Genomic DNA, 18608 nt, shown 5'->3' with positions numbered 1-18608 from the left:
ATCACGACACAGTAAATAACTGTGCGTGAGTCGGGTGTGGCCAATGCGGAGCTGACAAAGGACGACTGAGTCCCTGCAGTTGGCTCGCACGGACGACCGCCACACTGTCGTCGTGTCCTTGACGGCACGGAGCTTGTTAGGTGTGGTCAGACCGTGCCATTCAGCATCCCAAAACGAGATAACTTTGCGGCATAAGACTGCCCGCAAATCAGCCGCCAGGAGGCCAATCTCCAGAGATGGCGCACTGGTGGCCTCTTTCGCCAGGCGGTCAACAGTTTCATTGCCGGGTATACCAACATGGCCTGGGGTCCAAACAAAGACCACAGACCTGCCGCTACGGGCGAGAGTATGCAGAGACTCCTGGATAGCCATCACCAGACGAGAACGAGGGAAACTCTGGTCGAGAGCTCATAAACTGCTCAGGGAATTGCTACAGATAACGAAGGACTCACCTGAGCAGGAGCGGATATACTCTAGGGCTCGAAAGATGGCGACCAGCTCAGCAGAGCAAACACTGCAGCCAGCCGGCAACAAACGTTGTTCAGAATGGTCCCCTAGAGTTAGTGCATAACCGACTAGACCAGCAACCATCGAACCGTCGGTGTAGACAACGCCAGAGCCCTAATACGTGGCCAGGATGGAATAAAAGCGGCGTCGGAAGGCCTCCGGAGGGACTGAGTCCTTCGGGCCATGTGCCAAGTCGAGCCGAAGGCAAGGGCGAGGGCGAGGCACACACCACGGGGGTGTACGCAAAGGGGCCCGGAAAGGAGGTGGAACAGGTAAACACCCAAGCCAGGAAAGAAGCTGTTTGACACGTACAGCAATCGGACAACCCAACCGGGGCTGACGTTCAGGCAGATGAACGACTGACTGCGGGAAGAGGACACGATAATTTGGATGGCCGGCCAAGCTAAAAACATTGGCACAATAAGCAGCCAGTAATTGTTGGCGGCGTAACCGCAGTGGAGGGACACCTGCCTCCACAAGTATGCTGTCCACAGGGCTGGTTCGGAAGGCACCAGTGACAAGGCGTATCCTGCTGTGGAGGATTGGGTCCAGCACCCGCAACGCAGATGGGGATGCTGAGCCATAAGCCAGACTACCGTAGTCCAGACGGGACTGGATTAACACCTGGTAAAGCCGTAGGAGAGTAGATCGGTCGGCGCCCCACCTGGTGTGGCTCAGGCATCGCATAGCACTTAAATGCCGCCAACACGCCTGTTTAAGCTGCCAAATATGAGGCAGCCATGTCAACCGGGCATCAAAAACCATCCCCAAAAACCTATGTGACTCCACCACTGAAAGAAGCTCGCCGTCAAGATAAAGCCGCGGCTCCGGGTGAACAGTGCGTCGCCGGCAGAAATGCATAACGCAGGTCTTGGCTGCGGAAAACTGAAAACCATGCGCTACAGCCCAAGACTGCGCCTTGCGGATTGCACCCTGTAGCTGACGTTCAGCAGCTGCAATGCCAATAGAGCTGTAGTAAAGGCAGAAGTCGTCAGCATACAGGGAAGCGGAGACAGTATTTCCCACGGCCGCAGCAAGCCCGTTAATAGCTATTAAAAACAGACACACACTGAGAACAGAACCCTGTGGCACACCGTTCTCCTGGACTTGGTAGGAACTATATGAGGCCGCGACGTGCACGCAGAAGGTACGATACGACAGAAAATTGCGGATATAGATCGGCAGAGGGCCCCGAAGACCCCATCCATGAAGCGTAGAAAGGATGTGATGACGCCATGCCTTATCATATGCCTTACGCATGTCGAAAAAGACAGCAACCAGATGCTGACGGCGGGCAAAGGCAGTACGGATGGCCGACTCCAGGCTCACCAGATTGTCGGTGGCGGAGCCGCCTTTATGGAACCCACCCTGAGACGGAGCCAGAAGGCCTCGAGACTCCAGTACCCAATTCAAGCGCCGGCTCACCATCCGTTCAAGCAACTTGCAAAGAACGTTGGTGAGGCTAATGGGACGGTAGCTGTCCACTTCCAAAGGGTTCTTCCCTGGTTTCAAAATGCGGACAACAAGACTTTCTTGCCATTGCGACGGAAACTCACCCTCGACCCAAATGCGGTTGTAAAGATCGAGGAGGCGTCGCTGGCAGTCCACTGAAAGGTGTTTCAGCATCTGAGAGTGGATGCTATCTGGCCCAGGAGCGGTATCAGGACAAGCGGCGAGGGCACTTCGAAATTCCCACTCACTGAATGGAACATTGTACAATTTAGGATGGTGAGTGCGAAAAGAAAGACTCCGACGTTCTATCCGCTCCTTAATGGAGCAGAAGCCCAAGGGGTAGTTGGCAGAAGCGGAATTCATAGCAAACTGCTCTGCCAAGCGGTTTGCAATGACGTCAGAGTCAGTACAAACTGCTCCATTCAGTGAGAGCGCAGGGACACTGACAGGGATCCGATAGCCATAGAGGCGGCAAATCTTGGCCCAGACCTGCGATGGAGTGACATGGAGGCCAATGGTGGACACATACCGCTCCCAGCACTCCTGCTTGCATTGGCGGATAATGCAGCGGGCTCGCGCACGCAACCGTTTGAAGGCGATAAGGTGGTCGATTGAGGGATGTCGCTTGTGACGCTGGAGCGCCCGCCGGCGAGATTTAATCGCTTCAGCGATCTCAGGCGACCACCAAGGCACAGTCCGCCGCCGAGGGGACCCAGAAGAACGGGGAATGGCAGATTCGGCGGCAGTAACAATGCCGGTGGTGACCGATTGAACCACTGCATCAATGGCATCGTTAGAGAGAGGCTCAATAGCGGCAGTGGAGGAGAACAAGTCCCAGTCAGCCTGAGTCATAGCCCATCTGCTGGGACTCCCAGAAGACTGACGCTGTGGCAGTGACAGAAAGATCGGAAAGTGGTCACTACCACACAGGTCGTCATGCACTCTCTATTGGACAGACGGTAAGAGGCTAGGGCTACAGATGGAAAGGTCAATGGCGGAGTATGTGCCATGCGCCACACTGAAGTGTGTGAAGACACCATCATTTAAGATCGAGAGATCGAGCTGCGCCAATAAATGCTCAACGATGGCACCTCGACCTGTTGCCACTGACCCACCCCACAGATGGCCATGGGCGTTAAAGTCGCCCAGTAACAGGAAAGGTGAAGGCAATTGAGCTATCAGAGCAGCCAGGACATGCTGCGCGACATCACCATCCGGTGGAAGGTAAAGACTGCAGACGGTAACAGCCTGTGGCGTCCACATCCGAACAGCGACAGCCTCTAAAGGTGTGTGGAGAGGTACAGACTCGCTGTGAAGAGAGTTCAGGACATAGATGCAGATGCTACCAGACACCCTTTCATAAGCTGCCCGGTTCTTATAATAACCCCGATAGCCACAGAGGGCGGGGGGTTCACATTGCCGGAAACCAAGTTTCCTGCAGAGAAATGCAGAGGAAAGGGTGAAGACTGAGAAGTTGGCAGAGCTCAGCTAGATGGTGGAAGAAACAGCTGCAGTTCCACTGGAGGATGGTGTTGTCCATGGTTGAGAAAGGCTTGACGGGACTGGAAAGGGAGATTACGCCGCTGGGTCACCTGCTGCCTCCGATTTAGCACCTGTGATAGTGCTTTCCATGGCGTCTGACGGACCGGCGAGATCGAGGTCCTCAGCGGACGCCACAGAATCTCCACCGCATCCTCAGACGCAGAGCTGGAAGGTTGCGGTGGGATGGCTGCCACCTCGAGTTCCTTGGGCTGAGAGCTCTTCTTGGGTTTCTCACGCCGTTCCTTGGGTCACACTGGCTGGGAGGGCTTCGCCGATTCAGTCTCCGGGACAGAGGAGGATCGTGAAGCCCTACGACCAGTTTATTGCGGGCACTTACGCCATTCTCGGTCGTCAGGCTTCTCGCTGGCGGAAACCTGGGAAGGGAGGGACCCAAGGGAACCCTTGCGAGCGTGAGAAGCCGAAGAAGTTGGACATTTCTCCGGCTTAGAAGTGGGGACAGATGTCCCCGATGGGTGGGATGGTGTTGCTCCTGAGGTAGGTGACGCAGGAGCAACCCGGTGGGTAGAGCCCCCCCCCCCCCACTGGCGAGGGGGCAGGAGGAGTTTTACTACTCGTCGATCCGGCCACAATTGGAGAAACAGATGGGGCTAGCACAGGTGTTGTAGCAGCAGTGTAGGAAGATGTCATTCTCACAGGATGGAGTCGGTCGTATTTCCTCTTGGCCTCAGTATAGGTTAGTCGGTCCAGGGTCTTGTATTCCATGATTTTACACTCTTTCTGGAAAATTCGGCAGTCTGGCGAGCAAGGTCAATGGTGCTCCCCGCAGTTGACACAGATGGGAGGCGGGGCACATGGAGTATTGGGATGTGATGGGCGTCCACAATCTCGACATGTGAGGCTGGAAGTGCAGCGAGAAGACATAGGGCCGAACTTCCAGCACTTAAAGCACCGCATCGGGGGAGGGATATAGGGCTTAACATCACATCGGTAAACCATCACCTTGACTTTTTCCGGTAACGCATCCCCTTCGACGGCCAAGATGAAGGCACCGGTAGCAAACTAATTTTCCTTCGGACCCCGAGGAACGCGCCGGACGAACTGTACACCTCGGCGATCAAAATTGGCGCGCAGCTCTTCATCAGACTGCAAAAGAAGATCCCTATGGTAAATAACTCCCTGGACCATATTTAAACTCTTATGGAGTGTGATCGTAACGGCAACATCTCCCAACTTGTCACAAGCGAGTAACCGTCTTGACTGGGCAGAGGATGCCGTTTGTATCAGGACTGACCCAGAGCGCATTTTTGACAAGTCCTCCACCTCCCCAAACTTGTCCTCTAAATGCTCGACGAAGAACTGAGGCTTTGTGGAGAGAAAAGACTCCCCATCAACCCTCGTACAAACTAAGAAGCGGGGCGAATAACTGCTACTGCCATCCTGAGACTTACGTTCCTCCCACGGTGTGGCCAGGGATGGGAACGTTTTCGGATCGTACTTCTGAGCATTAAACTGAGCCCGAGAACGCTTAGAGACTGCAGGCGGCTGACCACCAGCGAGAGACCATGTACCACACTTCATTGCGGGTCATCTGCCCTGATGCCACCTACTCCGACCAAGGGCCCTGCCCACGGGTGCCACCCAGCCACGGCAAGAGCCACCTGGCAGGATGGCTGTTGCCGGGCGTCCCGATACCCCAGGAGGATAGGCATCTACTCCTTGGCATACGTGGGGAGTTAACGGCGCAGGCATCAGTAGAGCGATCCCTGTGTTGTCAGGGGGCTACAACCAACAGGGTACATGGCGGCCCCACCACAACGGACTGGCTACCGTGCTGGATGTTAGGTAACATGTGGTCCATGGTCGCCGTCGGTGCAGAAAGAGGCACTGCACAGTGCAAGGTGTTATCTGCAAGCAGAAAAAGAGTCATGCCCAAGAGATGGAGAGCGGACAGGACTACAGTTCAACGGTGTATAAGCTGGCGAAAGGTCTGATCGCAAGATGGACACAATGCACCAAGTAAGGCGCCCTTCCCCAATCGGCTTGCACTTCGGTAAATTTTGAGAGATGGAGGTCAAACCCAACAGGGGACCATCATAGAAGGCCGAAAAGTTTGAGACTCCTTTTAGTCACCTCTTACGACAGGCAGAAATACCGCGGGCCTATTCTAACCCCCGAATCCGCAGGGGGCAGTGGGTGTGAGAGTGGGTGTGAGATGGAATCTACCTGATTGTTGTTCTGTTTGCAGACCTACGAAGGAGGGGAGGCACCGCCACAATCCTTCAACCAGCCTTCCCTAGTGCTTCTACGTCCCCCTTTACTGCCTGTTAAATAACCCAAAACTCAATGGATCCCTTAGTATTCCACTTACATGTGGTACACTTATTTAATATTTGTTCTTGGCCCACTTTAACAAAAAACATTAATTTTATACATGGAAACACTATTTTTAACAATCTACAATTTTTCCATCCTCTGCAACACAGAAACTTTGTCCTTGAGAAAAGCTGAACAGACTTTTTTTTTGTAGAAAATTTAACATGGGCTAGTTTTAATTTCATACAGGGAAACACTCTCACTAAAAGCCATGGTTTTCAAGTAAAACAAAACGTGTGATCTTGAAATGACCCAGCACTTCCACATTCACTCTCCAACAGTCAGAACTTTAAGTATGTCATTCATGGCAACCCCCTCCTACCACTATACAAACATTTATGACAACACAAATTTTTCCCCATTCAGGTGTTTATTGACTGCACTATAGCACAAAACTGGTTTTCTTACCATTTAAAATCCATGGCATTTCAAATACAATGATGTAATTGAGGAATTCTGGGTAGTAAGATTTAAAGAGCATGATAATGTACTTTACAAGATCCATATCCAAGTTCGATAAACCTGTCTCGGTCATATCGAAAAACACACTTATAGGTTTTCCTTTATCAAGCCTGCAACAAAATACATACGATATTATGGAAGCAATCTCACCCAATATAAAGTGTACTGACACACAACATATCAACATATGAAAAAGTTTTACAGAATCATCATCACATTTAATTTTGATTATCAACATATTTGGTGGGGGGGGGGGGGGGGGGACCATCACACTTCAGAAGAGATAACCTAAAGCACTCTGATAATCTTACATTCAACAATGGGCATAACAAATTATCAAAGCTCGTTACATCAATGTAAGTTCTTATCTTAAGCAGACTGTATGTCTATTTTGGTCATGTTAGGGTTCTAAGCACTGCAAGTAATAGCGTTTACCTGCTGAAAACGGCTTTGAGTCTTCTGATGATTGTTACGTATGCCACAACTTTAGTTGGAAATAGCCAATAAAATGTTTCAGCCAACAGGAGGAATTATAATAGGAAAATATGAGGTGAAGTCATTGTCAGTGGCTTTCATGTCCATGAACAGTCTTCCAGTTTCATTCACATTTTAAGTTGCGTGTATAATAGCCATATTGAAATGTCTAATTACTTCCCAGTCACCCTTGAATTCTATAGAACTTGTCAAATTTGTTTCCTTGTCTTTAGGTATTCACACCAAAATGACATTAACATTTTAGAAATTTCTAGTACAACTTCATTTACAGTAAAACAATTTCTCTTTACTCTTATCACTCTTCATTAAGTATAGGAAAGAAAACGTGAGGAACATTAATACAAATAACTGCCTACCGTATTAGAACTGCTTGCCCTACCAGCACTTGAATTTGGTGTCTCTCCTTTCACAGGCAATGTACAAACATTACCCAAAAAAGGCAAAAAAGAGTTAAGAGTAACAGTCTGGCACAAAGTTTAAATCTTCCATGAAGTTTAAAAAATAGCATATTTTCTGCTGTAGAGTAACTGATTCATTCTGGATTTATAGAAAGGTGTAATGTTAAGTGCATTCATGGCCTGTAAATCTATAAAAAGATACCAAAAATAGCTTTTTAAGGAAACTAGTCAGCCAGTTATCCAGCTTAATATCTGGGCCGAGTGATCAGTATAATTTAGCAAAGCAACTACATTTAGAAGAACGAACAAAGACATCTGGAAAATACCACAGAATATATTTTCTTTACAAGGTGTTCTCCCTCCTCCACTGTTCTCCCGTTACACACACACACACACACACACACACACACACACACACACACACATACGTTTTGGTAGATTATATATATTTACTAAATACATTTTTTCAAACACAAAACTGTATTTCACTACAGTATGTTTGCTGTCCCTACCTCTGGAGCCTTTCCATCCAATAGACAACACATTTTTTTAATTCTTCATTGTCTCCCTGGCCCTTAACATGTTTCTTGCAGTTGAAGATTAGAAGGGATCTTCCATCAACATCTGTTCCATGAGTGTATACAAACCCACATTCCAGGTAGTCTCTTTTAACAATGTCAGCAATATCTATAAAACACAATTGCTCCAATTCAAACACACATTTTCTTTAGTAGTGAGACTTAATTTAAAACTGTAGATACAAAACCTGTTTTAGTGCAGAGTGGATAACGATCACAGATACACCTGTGTGTGGAAATTTTAATAAATAATCGCAAAACATTAATATGTTGCACATGAATAATACTGCTAAATAAATGCTGTCCACACATAAGGGTACATCCAACTGTACCAGTTATTATGGTTTCTTCCCCTTCCATTTACATATGGAGCATGGGAAAAATGATTGATTAAATGCCTCTGTGCGTGCTATAATTAATCTAAACTGTCCTTACAATCGCTAAGTCAGCAATACGTAGCAGAGGGTGGGAGGAGAGGAGTTGCAGTATACTCCTAGAGCCATCATTTAAAGATGTTTCTTGAAGCTTTGTAAGTAGGTTTTCTCAGGATAGTTTGCATCTGTTTTCAAGAGTGTCAGCTGAATTTCTTCAGCATATCCATGGCACTCTCCTACGGACCAAACAAACCTGTAATCATTCACGCTGCCTTCTCTGTATATTTTCAATATACCCTGTTATTCATTTTGATATGGGTTCCACACACTTGAGCAATATTCTAGAACCAAACAAACAGGTGATTTTAAAGCGATCTACTTTGTAGACATACTTCCACAGTATTCTCCCAATAAATCAAAGCTTACCACCTGCTTTCTCCTGACAGTCTATGTGATCATTCCATATCACATCACTGTAAGTGTTACATCCAGGTATTTGTACGAATTGGTGGATTCCGGCAGTGACTTACTGATATTACAAGTATAGGATACTACTTTTTCATTTTGTGAAGTGCAAAATTTTACATTTCTGAATATTTAAAGCAAGCTGCCAATCTTTGCCCCACTCTGAAGTCTCATCAAGACTTGACTGAATATTTATGCAGCTTCCTTCAGACAGTACTTCACTACAGACAACTACATCATCTGCATAAAGTCTTCGGCTACTATTAATTTTGTCTGCAAGAGCATTACTATACAAATAAGCAGCAAGGGTCCCAACACACTCCCCTTGGGCATGCAAGAAGTTACATCTACATCGGTCAATGACTCTCCACCCTAGATACAATGCTGTGTCCTCCCTACTAAAAAAAATTCTCAATCCAGTCAAAAATTTAGCTTCACAACCTGTGTGATCGAACTTTTGCTAATAAGCATAGATGTAGTACTGAGTAGTCAAATGCTTTTTGGAAATCAAGAAATACTGCATCTGCCTGGTTGCCTTGACCAAAGCTTTCAGTATATCACGTGAGAATAGTGAGAGTTGGGTTTCACATTACTGATGTTTTCGGAATCCATGCTGGCTGGCATGGAGGAAGACACTGTTCAAGATACCTCATTATGTTTGATCTCTGAACATGTTATGAGATGCTACAGCAAATAAATGTCAAGGATATTAGATGATAGCTTTGTGGATCACTTCTACTACCCTTCCTGCAAATAGATGTGACCTGTACTTTCTTCCAATTACTGGCCATGGTTTTTTGTTCACACGATCTACAACAAATTATAGTTAAAATAGCATCTAATGAAACTCCGAATTCAGTATAGAATCCAATAAGGATTCAATTTGGGCCTGATGCTTTGTTCTTGTGAACTTTTATTCAAGTGTTAAAGTTCCTCAGGTAACTGGTGAAAATAAGTTCAGCACTAGCTCTCCAAATCACAATGTAACACTAGCTAGCAGGTAAAAAATATTACAAGTACGCTCTCTTCATTAAAAACTCCAGTTATTCGGCAACCTGACATAATGAATTCTGGACAAATATAGAAAAACATCTTTGTCTACTCTATTATACTGTTGCTACTTCCATCAATTTACTTGTTATTTGATGTGAAAACCAGGTTTCACATCTCGAATGCACATTCCAGCTTCTGATTCCTAATTCAAAATGTATTCCAAGTATAAATGTTCTGCTAGCATGTTTCAATACAGCTTAAGCACTATATGTAGACACTTTAGTCATGAAAACTGCTCAAGACATTTAGGTATTATTTTGAAAATTCACTGCTCTTTACGAAAGTTGCATCTTGAATAATTTAAAAATTATTGGTCGCATCCAGAGCATATTTCAATGTACATTCTCATCTAATTTTCGTCTCCAATTTGCACACTTCCTCAATTTTGAGCTATATTGGTTCAGTTTTTATTGACTGTATGTCCATGAAATGAATATTTCAGTTACTGAGTTCGCACATATCTTCCTACTGTCAAGTGCCCTTGGTTTTACAAGTCCCACTACCCCATTGTCAGTAATGCACCTTTGCTACCTGCTGTCCTCCTGTTAGCCGTGTTACTTTGTGGGCTCTCGTTTCCACTAATGGCACTGCCCAAGATCATCTACTACATGCTAAGAAGTGGAATACTCGCAACCACATTCTGGTTATCTATGTGCCCTGCGGCCCTCACTGTGGTATGCCCCCTGTCAAAACAGGACTCGCACAAAATCATACCTGTCTTTAGAGTATCTGCATTTAGCCACATCTGTAATGCCCTCTGAATGTTATTACTGAGGTCTGGTTTCTATGCAAGTTGTAAATTATCTTTTGCTCTCTGTATTTTATCCCTGCTATCTTCAAAATTTCAAAGCATATGTCAGTCAACACTGTTGAAACATTTCTCTAAATCTACAAATGCTATAAACCCTATCTTTTATGATGATTCTTATGTTTAGTATTGCCTCATATTCCTATACTTCTCCAGAATCCAAACTGATTCTCCAAGGTTGGCTTCTGCCAGCTTTTCCGTTGTTCTGTAAATAATGTTCGTCTGTATTTTGCAACTGTAACTTAATAAACTGATGGTTCCGCCAACACCCACCTTCTTTAATATTTGAAATATTACAGTCTTTTTAAAGTCTGAGGATATTTCGCCTGTCTTGTACAATTTGCACATCAGGTGGAACAATTTTGTCATGGCTGGCTTTCTGAAGGATCTCATTAATTCTGAGGGCATGTTTACCTCAGGTACATTGCTTCCACGTAAGTCTTTCAGAGGTTTGTCAAATTCCTATCTCCAAACTCATTTTATCTATGTCCTCTTCTCTTTTATCCTTTATGGACATTCAAAAAAACTGTTGCTGTGCAATGCTGGAAAAATTAAGCGGGGCAAGGTAAAGTGTGCATGTGAGTAACTTTATGCGTTATTCAATTGTCAATAGTATTAAAAATGTAGATTCCCTCATTTACTACCTGCTTCATAACTCTGAGTATGTCAATTATGAATTATCACCAACAAAATGAACAATCACACTGTACGTCTAGGCAATGTAAGAACAGAGTAAGTCATATAATTTGAATCCACCACCTCAAAGTGCATTCAGACTTGACAAGCAACTATGTCAGTCTAACAGTATCTAAACAACACACTGGAAGCAACAACAGGTATTTGAAGTACACAATGCCTAATTCACTTACCATTAGTCCCATACTTCTTTCTCCAGTCACAAGTGTCCCACAACATGTCAAAAGCAGCATTTTCATTATTATCATTGTGTACAATGAACCGCCTGAGCCAATCATCTGAATTCTTCACACGAGAAATATCTGCAGCATGGAATCCATCTGGAACAAATAATAGCAACTGTGGAAAGAGATCAACAATTATAAGTTCTATTTATAGTGTGGTGTATGAAATAATTTGTGTGCATGTTGAAGTAAGTACACAAGCATGCAAGCCAAAGGGATGAAGAAAGAAGGGGATGACAGCATGAGAGAGACAACAGTGGAGAGGGCTAGGATGCAGACAAAAATACAATTAAAAAATAAAGGAATGAAGGGAGGGGGAGACAGCACAACTAAGTCCCTATACTGAGAAAAATATTATACAAGGAATGATATTTGTTGTTACATCATGAGAGGAATAAGAAGCGATATCTAGAGTACTGTGAGCTGTGCACAACAACAATATCAAAATGCATATTATAGGGCCTGTCATTTCTGAGACATTGCACAGTCTCTTGGTCCACCCTCTCAGCCTCGATTATTTTATTTGTTTGACTTCTGTCAGGGTACTACATTGCCCTGCAATTGCAGCCATGTGGAATAGTCCTTACCCTACAGCACAGAATTAACCCTGCACCATATGGTGTATTAAATATGCTGATGAGCTACATCAACCAGAGCAACATAGTCCATTAAAATACAAGCAACAGCAAACATGGTTATCAGATAATTAGTCTTGCTCAACTGTCACTACTTATGACACTATAGCATAACCTACTGAAACTTTTTCAGTTCAGTTGACTTTTTTTCTTATTTACAGTCACTGTCATTTTTTCTGAAAGGAATGTATGCTCTCAATGCTGGTTATTTGTTTGCTCTATGCTCTATTGTGTACAGGAGTACACCAACATTGTTCAAGAAAAGGGACATGTCTCCCCACTTGTGCTTCAGTTTTCACACTTTACAACATCAGACTCTTACTGTTGATTTAATTTGACAGCTTTCTAATTCCTGTTAAATGACTAACTTTATACAAAGCAGCTGCAGCATCCAACAATGTGTCATAATAATGTATGTCTGATAATATATGCAATTGGCAAGTTGGTTTCCACACCTGGATTCTTCTTACCATCTTCAACTTATCTTCTCAATTACATACTGACATGATATGAAAAAAAACTAAGTGCTTGCAAATTCACTATCTTGATCAAATGATCACATTGTTTTATCATCAACACTAAAGTAACTGCAGCTCATAGTGTTCTTCAATGCTAAATCTTTCAACATTTCAACAGTACTGTGTGTGTGTGTGTGTGTGTGTGTGTGTGTGTGTGTGTGTGTGTGTGTGTGTGTTTCATATAAGGAGTTTCCTATCTTCCACTTACCTGAGGATATTTGTGGATGATGCTGTTGTATAAGATCCATTATCAGATAGAATTGATAGAAAGATCCAAAGAAAAATAGCACATTTTGTTACAGGTTCATTCAGCAAGCGCAAAAGTGTCACTGAGATGCTCACCCAACTCCAGTGGCAGACGCTACAAGAGAGGCTTTCTGCATCATGGTTTGTTTACTGTTCACGTTCTGATTTAAGGATTGCCAGGCGTATTTTGTAAGTAGGATAGATGGGTGGGAAAGTTTTTGGTAAGGTTTTTCTCAGTGCAAGGTGTCTTAGAATTTAACTCTTACCTTTTGGTGATATATATAATTTAACTGTGGTATTTCATTGAACACTGCGGTGAGAAAGGGTCTCCTTTGAAGTAGGTTAGTTAATCAGTCAGGGAGTAGTGGGTGCATTTACAAAGGGAGATTATTTGTAAATCAGATGTGATTGAGTGGTGTCTGTGAGTTTCTCATAGTTCCATTCACTTATGGAGCGTATGAAGACTCAGTGTTTAAAAGTCTATGCACAATGTCACTTAAATGCATCTATGCACTGTGCAATTAATCTTACATCATCTTGGCAATTCCTATGGGAGTAATACATTTTAAACTGCAATATATTCACTGATTCCTCTCTGACCACTGTTTTTTGAAACTTAGAAGTAGGCTTTCATGGGACAGATGACAATCTTCGTGTCTCTGCCAGCTCAGGTTTTTTAATATCTCAGTGACTCTCCCCCATCAACAAAACAAACCTACAACCATTCTCATTCCCCATCTTTTTATACAACAATATCCTTAGTTAGTCCTGTTTGGTATGGCTCCCTCACTCTTGGGCAATATTCACTATGAGGTAAGTTAGTGTTTTGAATTATGATCCTCCAAAACTACAAGCCTACAGCAGAATCTTCTCTAAGCCTAAAATACATACTTTTCAAGGGTACTGGCAGACCAAACGTGGAATAAATGTAGAGACAAAATGCTATAATTTTGTATACTGTCCAAACTGATCTTTTAAGAAGACATTTCCAAAAGTAGCCACTTCTGTAGCAGTAGCAGCAGCATATAAAGGAAATAAATGGGTAACTTTGACTAAGACTCAAATAGCTCATTTCTTCACAAACACGTTTTAATAATTCATAGTTTCTAAATTATTATCAAATTCACAGACTGGTGTCATTGGGGAAAGTGGCAACCAACAACTATTCAAGTTGGTGCGACAGTCTTGAGATGTATTATCGGACTTCCAGAGAAATATTCACACAATCCCAAAGACAGCAAGGCAGATAAGTGTGAAAATTATTGTGCAAACAGCTTAACAGCTCCTTCAATAAAACTGTTGATAGAATAGAAAAGAAAATGGAAAATCTGTTAGACAGCAAACACTTTGGTTTTGTGAAAGGAACTGGCAGAAGAGAGGCAGTTATAACATTGTGCTTGATAATGGAAACAAGAATTTTCAGAAAAATCAAGCAATATGCACAGGGTTTGTCAACCCAAAAGTGTTTGGCGATGTAAAATGGTGCACAATGTCCAAAATTCTCTGAATAACAGGTGTAAGCTACAGAGAAAGGATGGTAATCTGTACTACTACATTACGAAAAGTCTTACTTTAACCTTGTTACCGAAGATCTCGGAAAGTTCTTCACGAATATACTTGAAATTTTTACATGATACTCTAATAAACGTTTGGACAGATACAAGTTATATATTTTTTAAACAAAACTGCACAGGCTCTCTATTAAAAGTGGTTATGACAAAAAACACTGTGCTGTAAAAATGTAAGGTTTAATTTTCTTCCTCGCAGTCAATTTTAATACTATATCAGATCGTGTTAACCATTACACAAATTGTTTCTTCTATATATCTTCTCCTTATACAGAATTTCAAACAAAACTTGCATGCATGACAATGTACTGTTCCATTTTATTCCTCACACTTTGTTTTAACAGAAAACAAGAAAGTTGTATTTAGACTTTGCACCTTAACAGAAGAATACTACTATGGAATCTGAATAGTTCAGAACTTAGTAATCCTACCCATTCACAGATCAAAACCATGTGAAATACTCTTGCTGGACTACTACCCTCAAGATCCAGGAGCTGGAGTGGTCTCTTTCAGACCACATATATTAACAATCCCAACCAATATACCCATTCATTTTAACACTCCTAGTACAACTGGAGTCAATATGACCCCATAAGCACATTTGAGATATATATCTCCCTTGTTTTCAAAATGATTATTTTCAAAATTTATGACTTAGCTTGTATGCAATGACATTGTTCAGTGTTACATTTACAACACATTAAAATTTATTCATGGACTATGCACTGAGTACCTGCTGACCCCAATATAAATTTTTTGTTTCGTTTCTTGAATGTAACATTATGAAAACAGAATGATGAATGTTACATTGAACATATGTTATACAAAACACGTGCCACAATGAAACTAACATATCCCACTTATTATTTATGCCCACTATTGCCCTTTCTTGCCTCAGTTGTTGCTAGTGTTTTGCCTCAGTGTGTGCAAGAACTACATTATGACAAGAAAACATCTGAGTAGTGCTGAAATACATGCAATTTTGAATGAAGAAGAGGAATTAGGAGTCTGATGACGACGGTGTTTCTGGAGGCAGTGAATTATCTGATGAAGATGTTGGCGATTTGGAAAAACTACTTCCTGAAGTTGCCGACATCTAAAAATCAGAATGTTTTCAAATAAGTATATATAATCTACGATATGTTTATGTTTGCAAAAACATTATTATTATTATTATTATTATTATTATTATTATTATTATTATTTAGGCCTCCGGTATGTTCTGCCAGTCATAAAAGGCGACGAAAAGAATAAACCACTAATAGGGCTAACCCCCCTTTAAGTGTGATTAGTTGGTTCAGGACAACTAAAGAAGCCTCGGACAAGTGCCGTCATAGTCGGGGACGACGTTTGAACCCCATGTCCGCCCACAATGGTAACGACACTGCTAGCCAACTGGAAAATCATTTAAATCCAAATAGAGGTGTTTTGCAGGATATGCTTCCTGCAACCACCCTAGAAGGAAAACAAAGACAGAGGATGAGATGGTCAGATGAAGTTAATCGACACCTCGTGTTCTGTTATTACCAAGCAACAAACCTAGGAACCAACACAACTGGATACAGATCACAAGTATACACAACATTTATTACCAGATACCCAGAATTAAAATTTTTAACAGAACGACGACTAGCTGATCAGATCCGTGTAATCATCAAAAATAACAGGATACCCCAGTCAGAATTAGAAAACATCAAACAACAAATACTGGAACAAAATAATGTGCAATCAGAAGAACAAGAAAATACAGTGATGGACTCACACATCCCAGAGCAAACAAACAAAGAACAACACGCATCAATTAAACAATCAGAGGAAAACGAAATCTTAAAACTGCCACCAGAACAAGTACAAATAGAACACGAAGTGACACACTTGTTAGATATAGAAGAAAAATTTCAGCTGACACATAGAATACAAAGACACAAATACAGACATTAGACCATTCTTGCATAGACCGCCAAATAACCCACAAGTCGAAACAACAATAAAAACTATCAACACAATCATAAACAACAAAATAAATGAAAACATAACTATGGAAGAGTTACAACTACTGGTTTATATAGGAGCACTCACTACTCTAAATATACACACCAGGCAGAGATCAGAACCAACCAACACACAGAAGAAACCCACAAAACCAGCATGGCAACACAGACTACAGATCAGAATAGAAAAACTGAGAAAAAGACATTGGACAGCTAACACAATTTATAAGAGATCAAATGACAGAAAAAAAACGAAAAAGGTTAGGTAATCTCACAACAAGAAGTGATAGAGCAATTACATGAAAAGAAGCAGAAATTACAAGCATTGGCCAAACAACTTAGAAGATACAAAAAAAAGTGAAAATAGAAGGAACCAAAACCAAACATTCAACACAAACCAAAATAAATTTTACCAGACAACAGATAACACACATTAAACTAGACAATCCATCAAATATAACAGACATGGAACACTTCTGGAGCAACATATGGTCAAACCCGGTACAACATAACAGACATGCACGGTGGATACAAGCAGAAACAGACACATACAAGATGATACCACAAATGCCTGAAGTGATAATTTTGCAACATCAAGTCACCAAAGCAATTAATTCTACTCACAATTGGAAAGCCCCTGGAAAAGATAAAATAGCAAATTTCTGGCTAAAGTAGTTCACCTCAACACATTCACATCTAACTAAATTATTTAACAGTTACATTGCAGACCCATACACAGTCCTTGATACACTTACACAAGGAATAACTTATCTGAAACCTAAAGATCAAGCAGACACAGCAAAACCAGCAAAATACCGCCCCATAACATGCCTACCAACAATAAACAAAATATTAACTTCAGTCATTACACATAAATTAATGACACATGCAACACAGAACAAAATTACAAATGAAGAAGAAAAAGGCTGCAACAAAGAAGCACAAGGATGTAAAGAGCAACTCATAATAGATACAGAGGTGACATAGATAAAACTACACAAAGGTCGCTACACTATGCATACATTGATTACCAAAAAGCTTTTGATAATGTATCCCACTCATGGTTACTACATATATTGGAAATATACAAAGTTGATCCTAAATTGATGCAGTTCCTAAACATAGTAATGAAAAATTGGAAAACCACACTTAATATCCAAACAAATTTAAATAATATCACATCACAGCCAATACAGATTAAGCGTGGAATATACCAAGGAGACTCATTAAGTCCTTTCTATCCGATATACTAAATAACACAAATTATGGATACAATATTACTGGAACATACCCACACATAATCACATATTTGCTATACATGGATGATGTAAAACTACTGGCAGCAAAAAATCAACAACTCAACCAATTACTAAAGATAACAGAAGTATTCAGCAATGATATAAATATGGCTTTCGGAACAGACAAATTTAAGAAAAATAGCATAGACCAGGGAAAATACACTAAACAAGAAGATTACATATTGGATAACCACAGCGACTGCATAGAACCGATGGAAAAAACAGATGTATATAAATATTTAGGATATAGACAAAAAATAGGAATAGATAATACAAATATTAAAGAAGAACTAAAAGAAAAATATAGACAAAGACTAACAAAAATACTGAAAACAGAATTGACGGCAAGAAACAAAACAAAAGCTATAAATACTTATGCTATACCAATATTGACCTACTCATTTGGAGTAGTGAAATGGAGTAACACAGACCTAGAAGCACTCAATACACTTACACGAACACAATGCCACAAACATAGAATACATCACATACATTTAGCAACAGAAAGATTCACATTAAGCAGAAAGGAAGGAAGTAGGAGATTTATCGACATAAAAAACCTACATTATGGACAGGTAGCGAATTTAAGAAAATTCTTTTTAGAACGAGCAGAACTAGCAAAATACACAAAGCAATCACTCATATAAATACATCGGTTACACCATTGCAATTTCATAACCACTTCTACAACCCTTTGATCATATAACATCAACAGATACGAAGAAAGTAAATTGGAAAAAGAAAACACTACATGGCAAGCACCCGTATCATCTAACACAGCCACACATCGATCATGACACATCCAACACATGGCTAAGAAAAGGCAATATATACAGTGAGACGGAAGGATTAATGATTGCAATACAGGATCAAACAATAAACACCAGATATTACAGCAGGCATATTATTAAAGATCCCAATACCACAACAGATAAATGCAGACTTTGCAAACAACAAATAGAAA

General features: G+C 41.8%; 1 protein-coding gene across 2 annotated transcripts in view; it reads right to left on the bottom strand.

Moving 5' to 3' along the window:
• LOC126266847 (motile sperm domain-containing protein 2-like) overlaps positions 1–18608 on the bottom strand; it is a 92217-nt gene that overhangs the window by 55928 nt on the left and 17681 nt on the right. For both annotated transcript variants that reach the window (XM_049971448.1, XM_049971447.1), the window contains exons 2-4: positions 11338–11484; positions 7703–7877; positions 6244–6407 (exon numbers count right to left, since the gene is read on the bottom strand). In XM_049971448.1, coding sequence (XP_049827405.1) covers positions 6244–6407; positions 7703–7877; positions 11338–11484 — 486 coding nt within the window. The remainder of the gene's footprint in view (positions 1–6243; positions 6408–7702; positions 7878–11337; positions 11485–18608) is intronic.

This window comes from Schistocerca gregaria, chromosome 4 (genome assembly GCF_023897955.1).
Source record: "Schistocerca gregaria isolate iqSchGreg1 chromosome 4, iqSchGreg1.2, whole genome shotgun sequence".
Classification (NCBI taxonomy): Eukaryota; Metazoa; Arthropoda; class Insecta; order Orthoptera; family Acrididae; genus Schistocerca; species Schistocerca gregaria.
The sequence above is the reverse complement of the archived record's forward strand: the minus strand, read 5'-3'. Positions and strand labels throughout refer to the sequence as shown.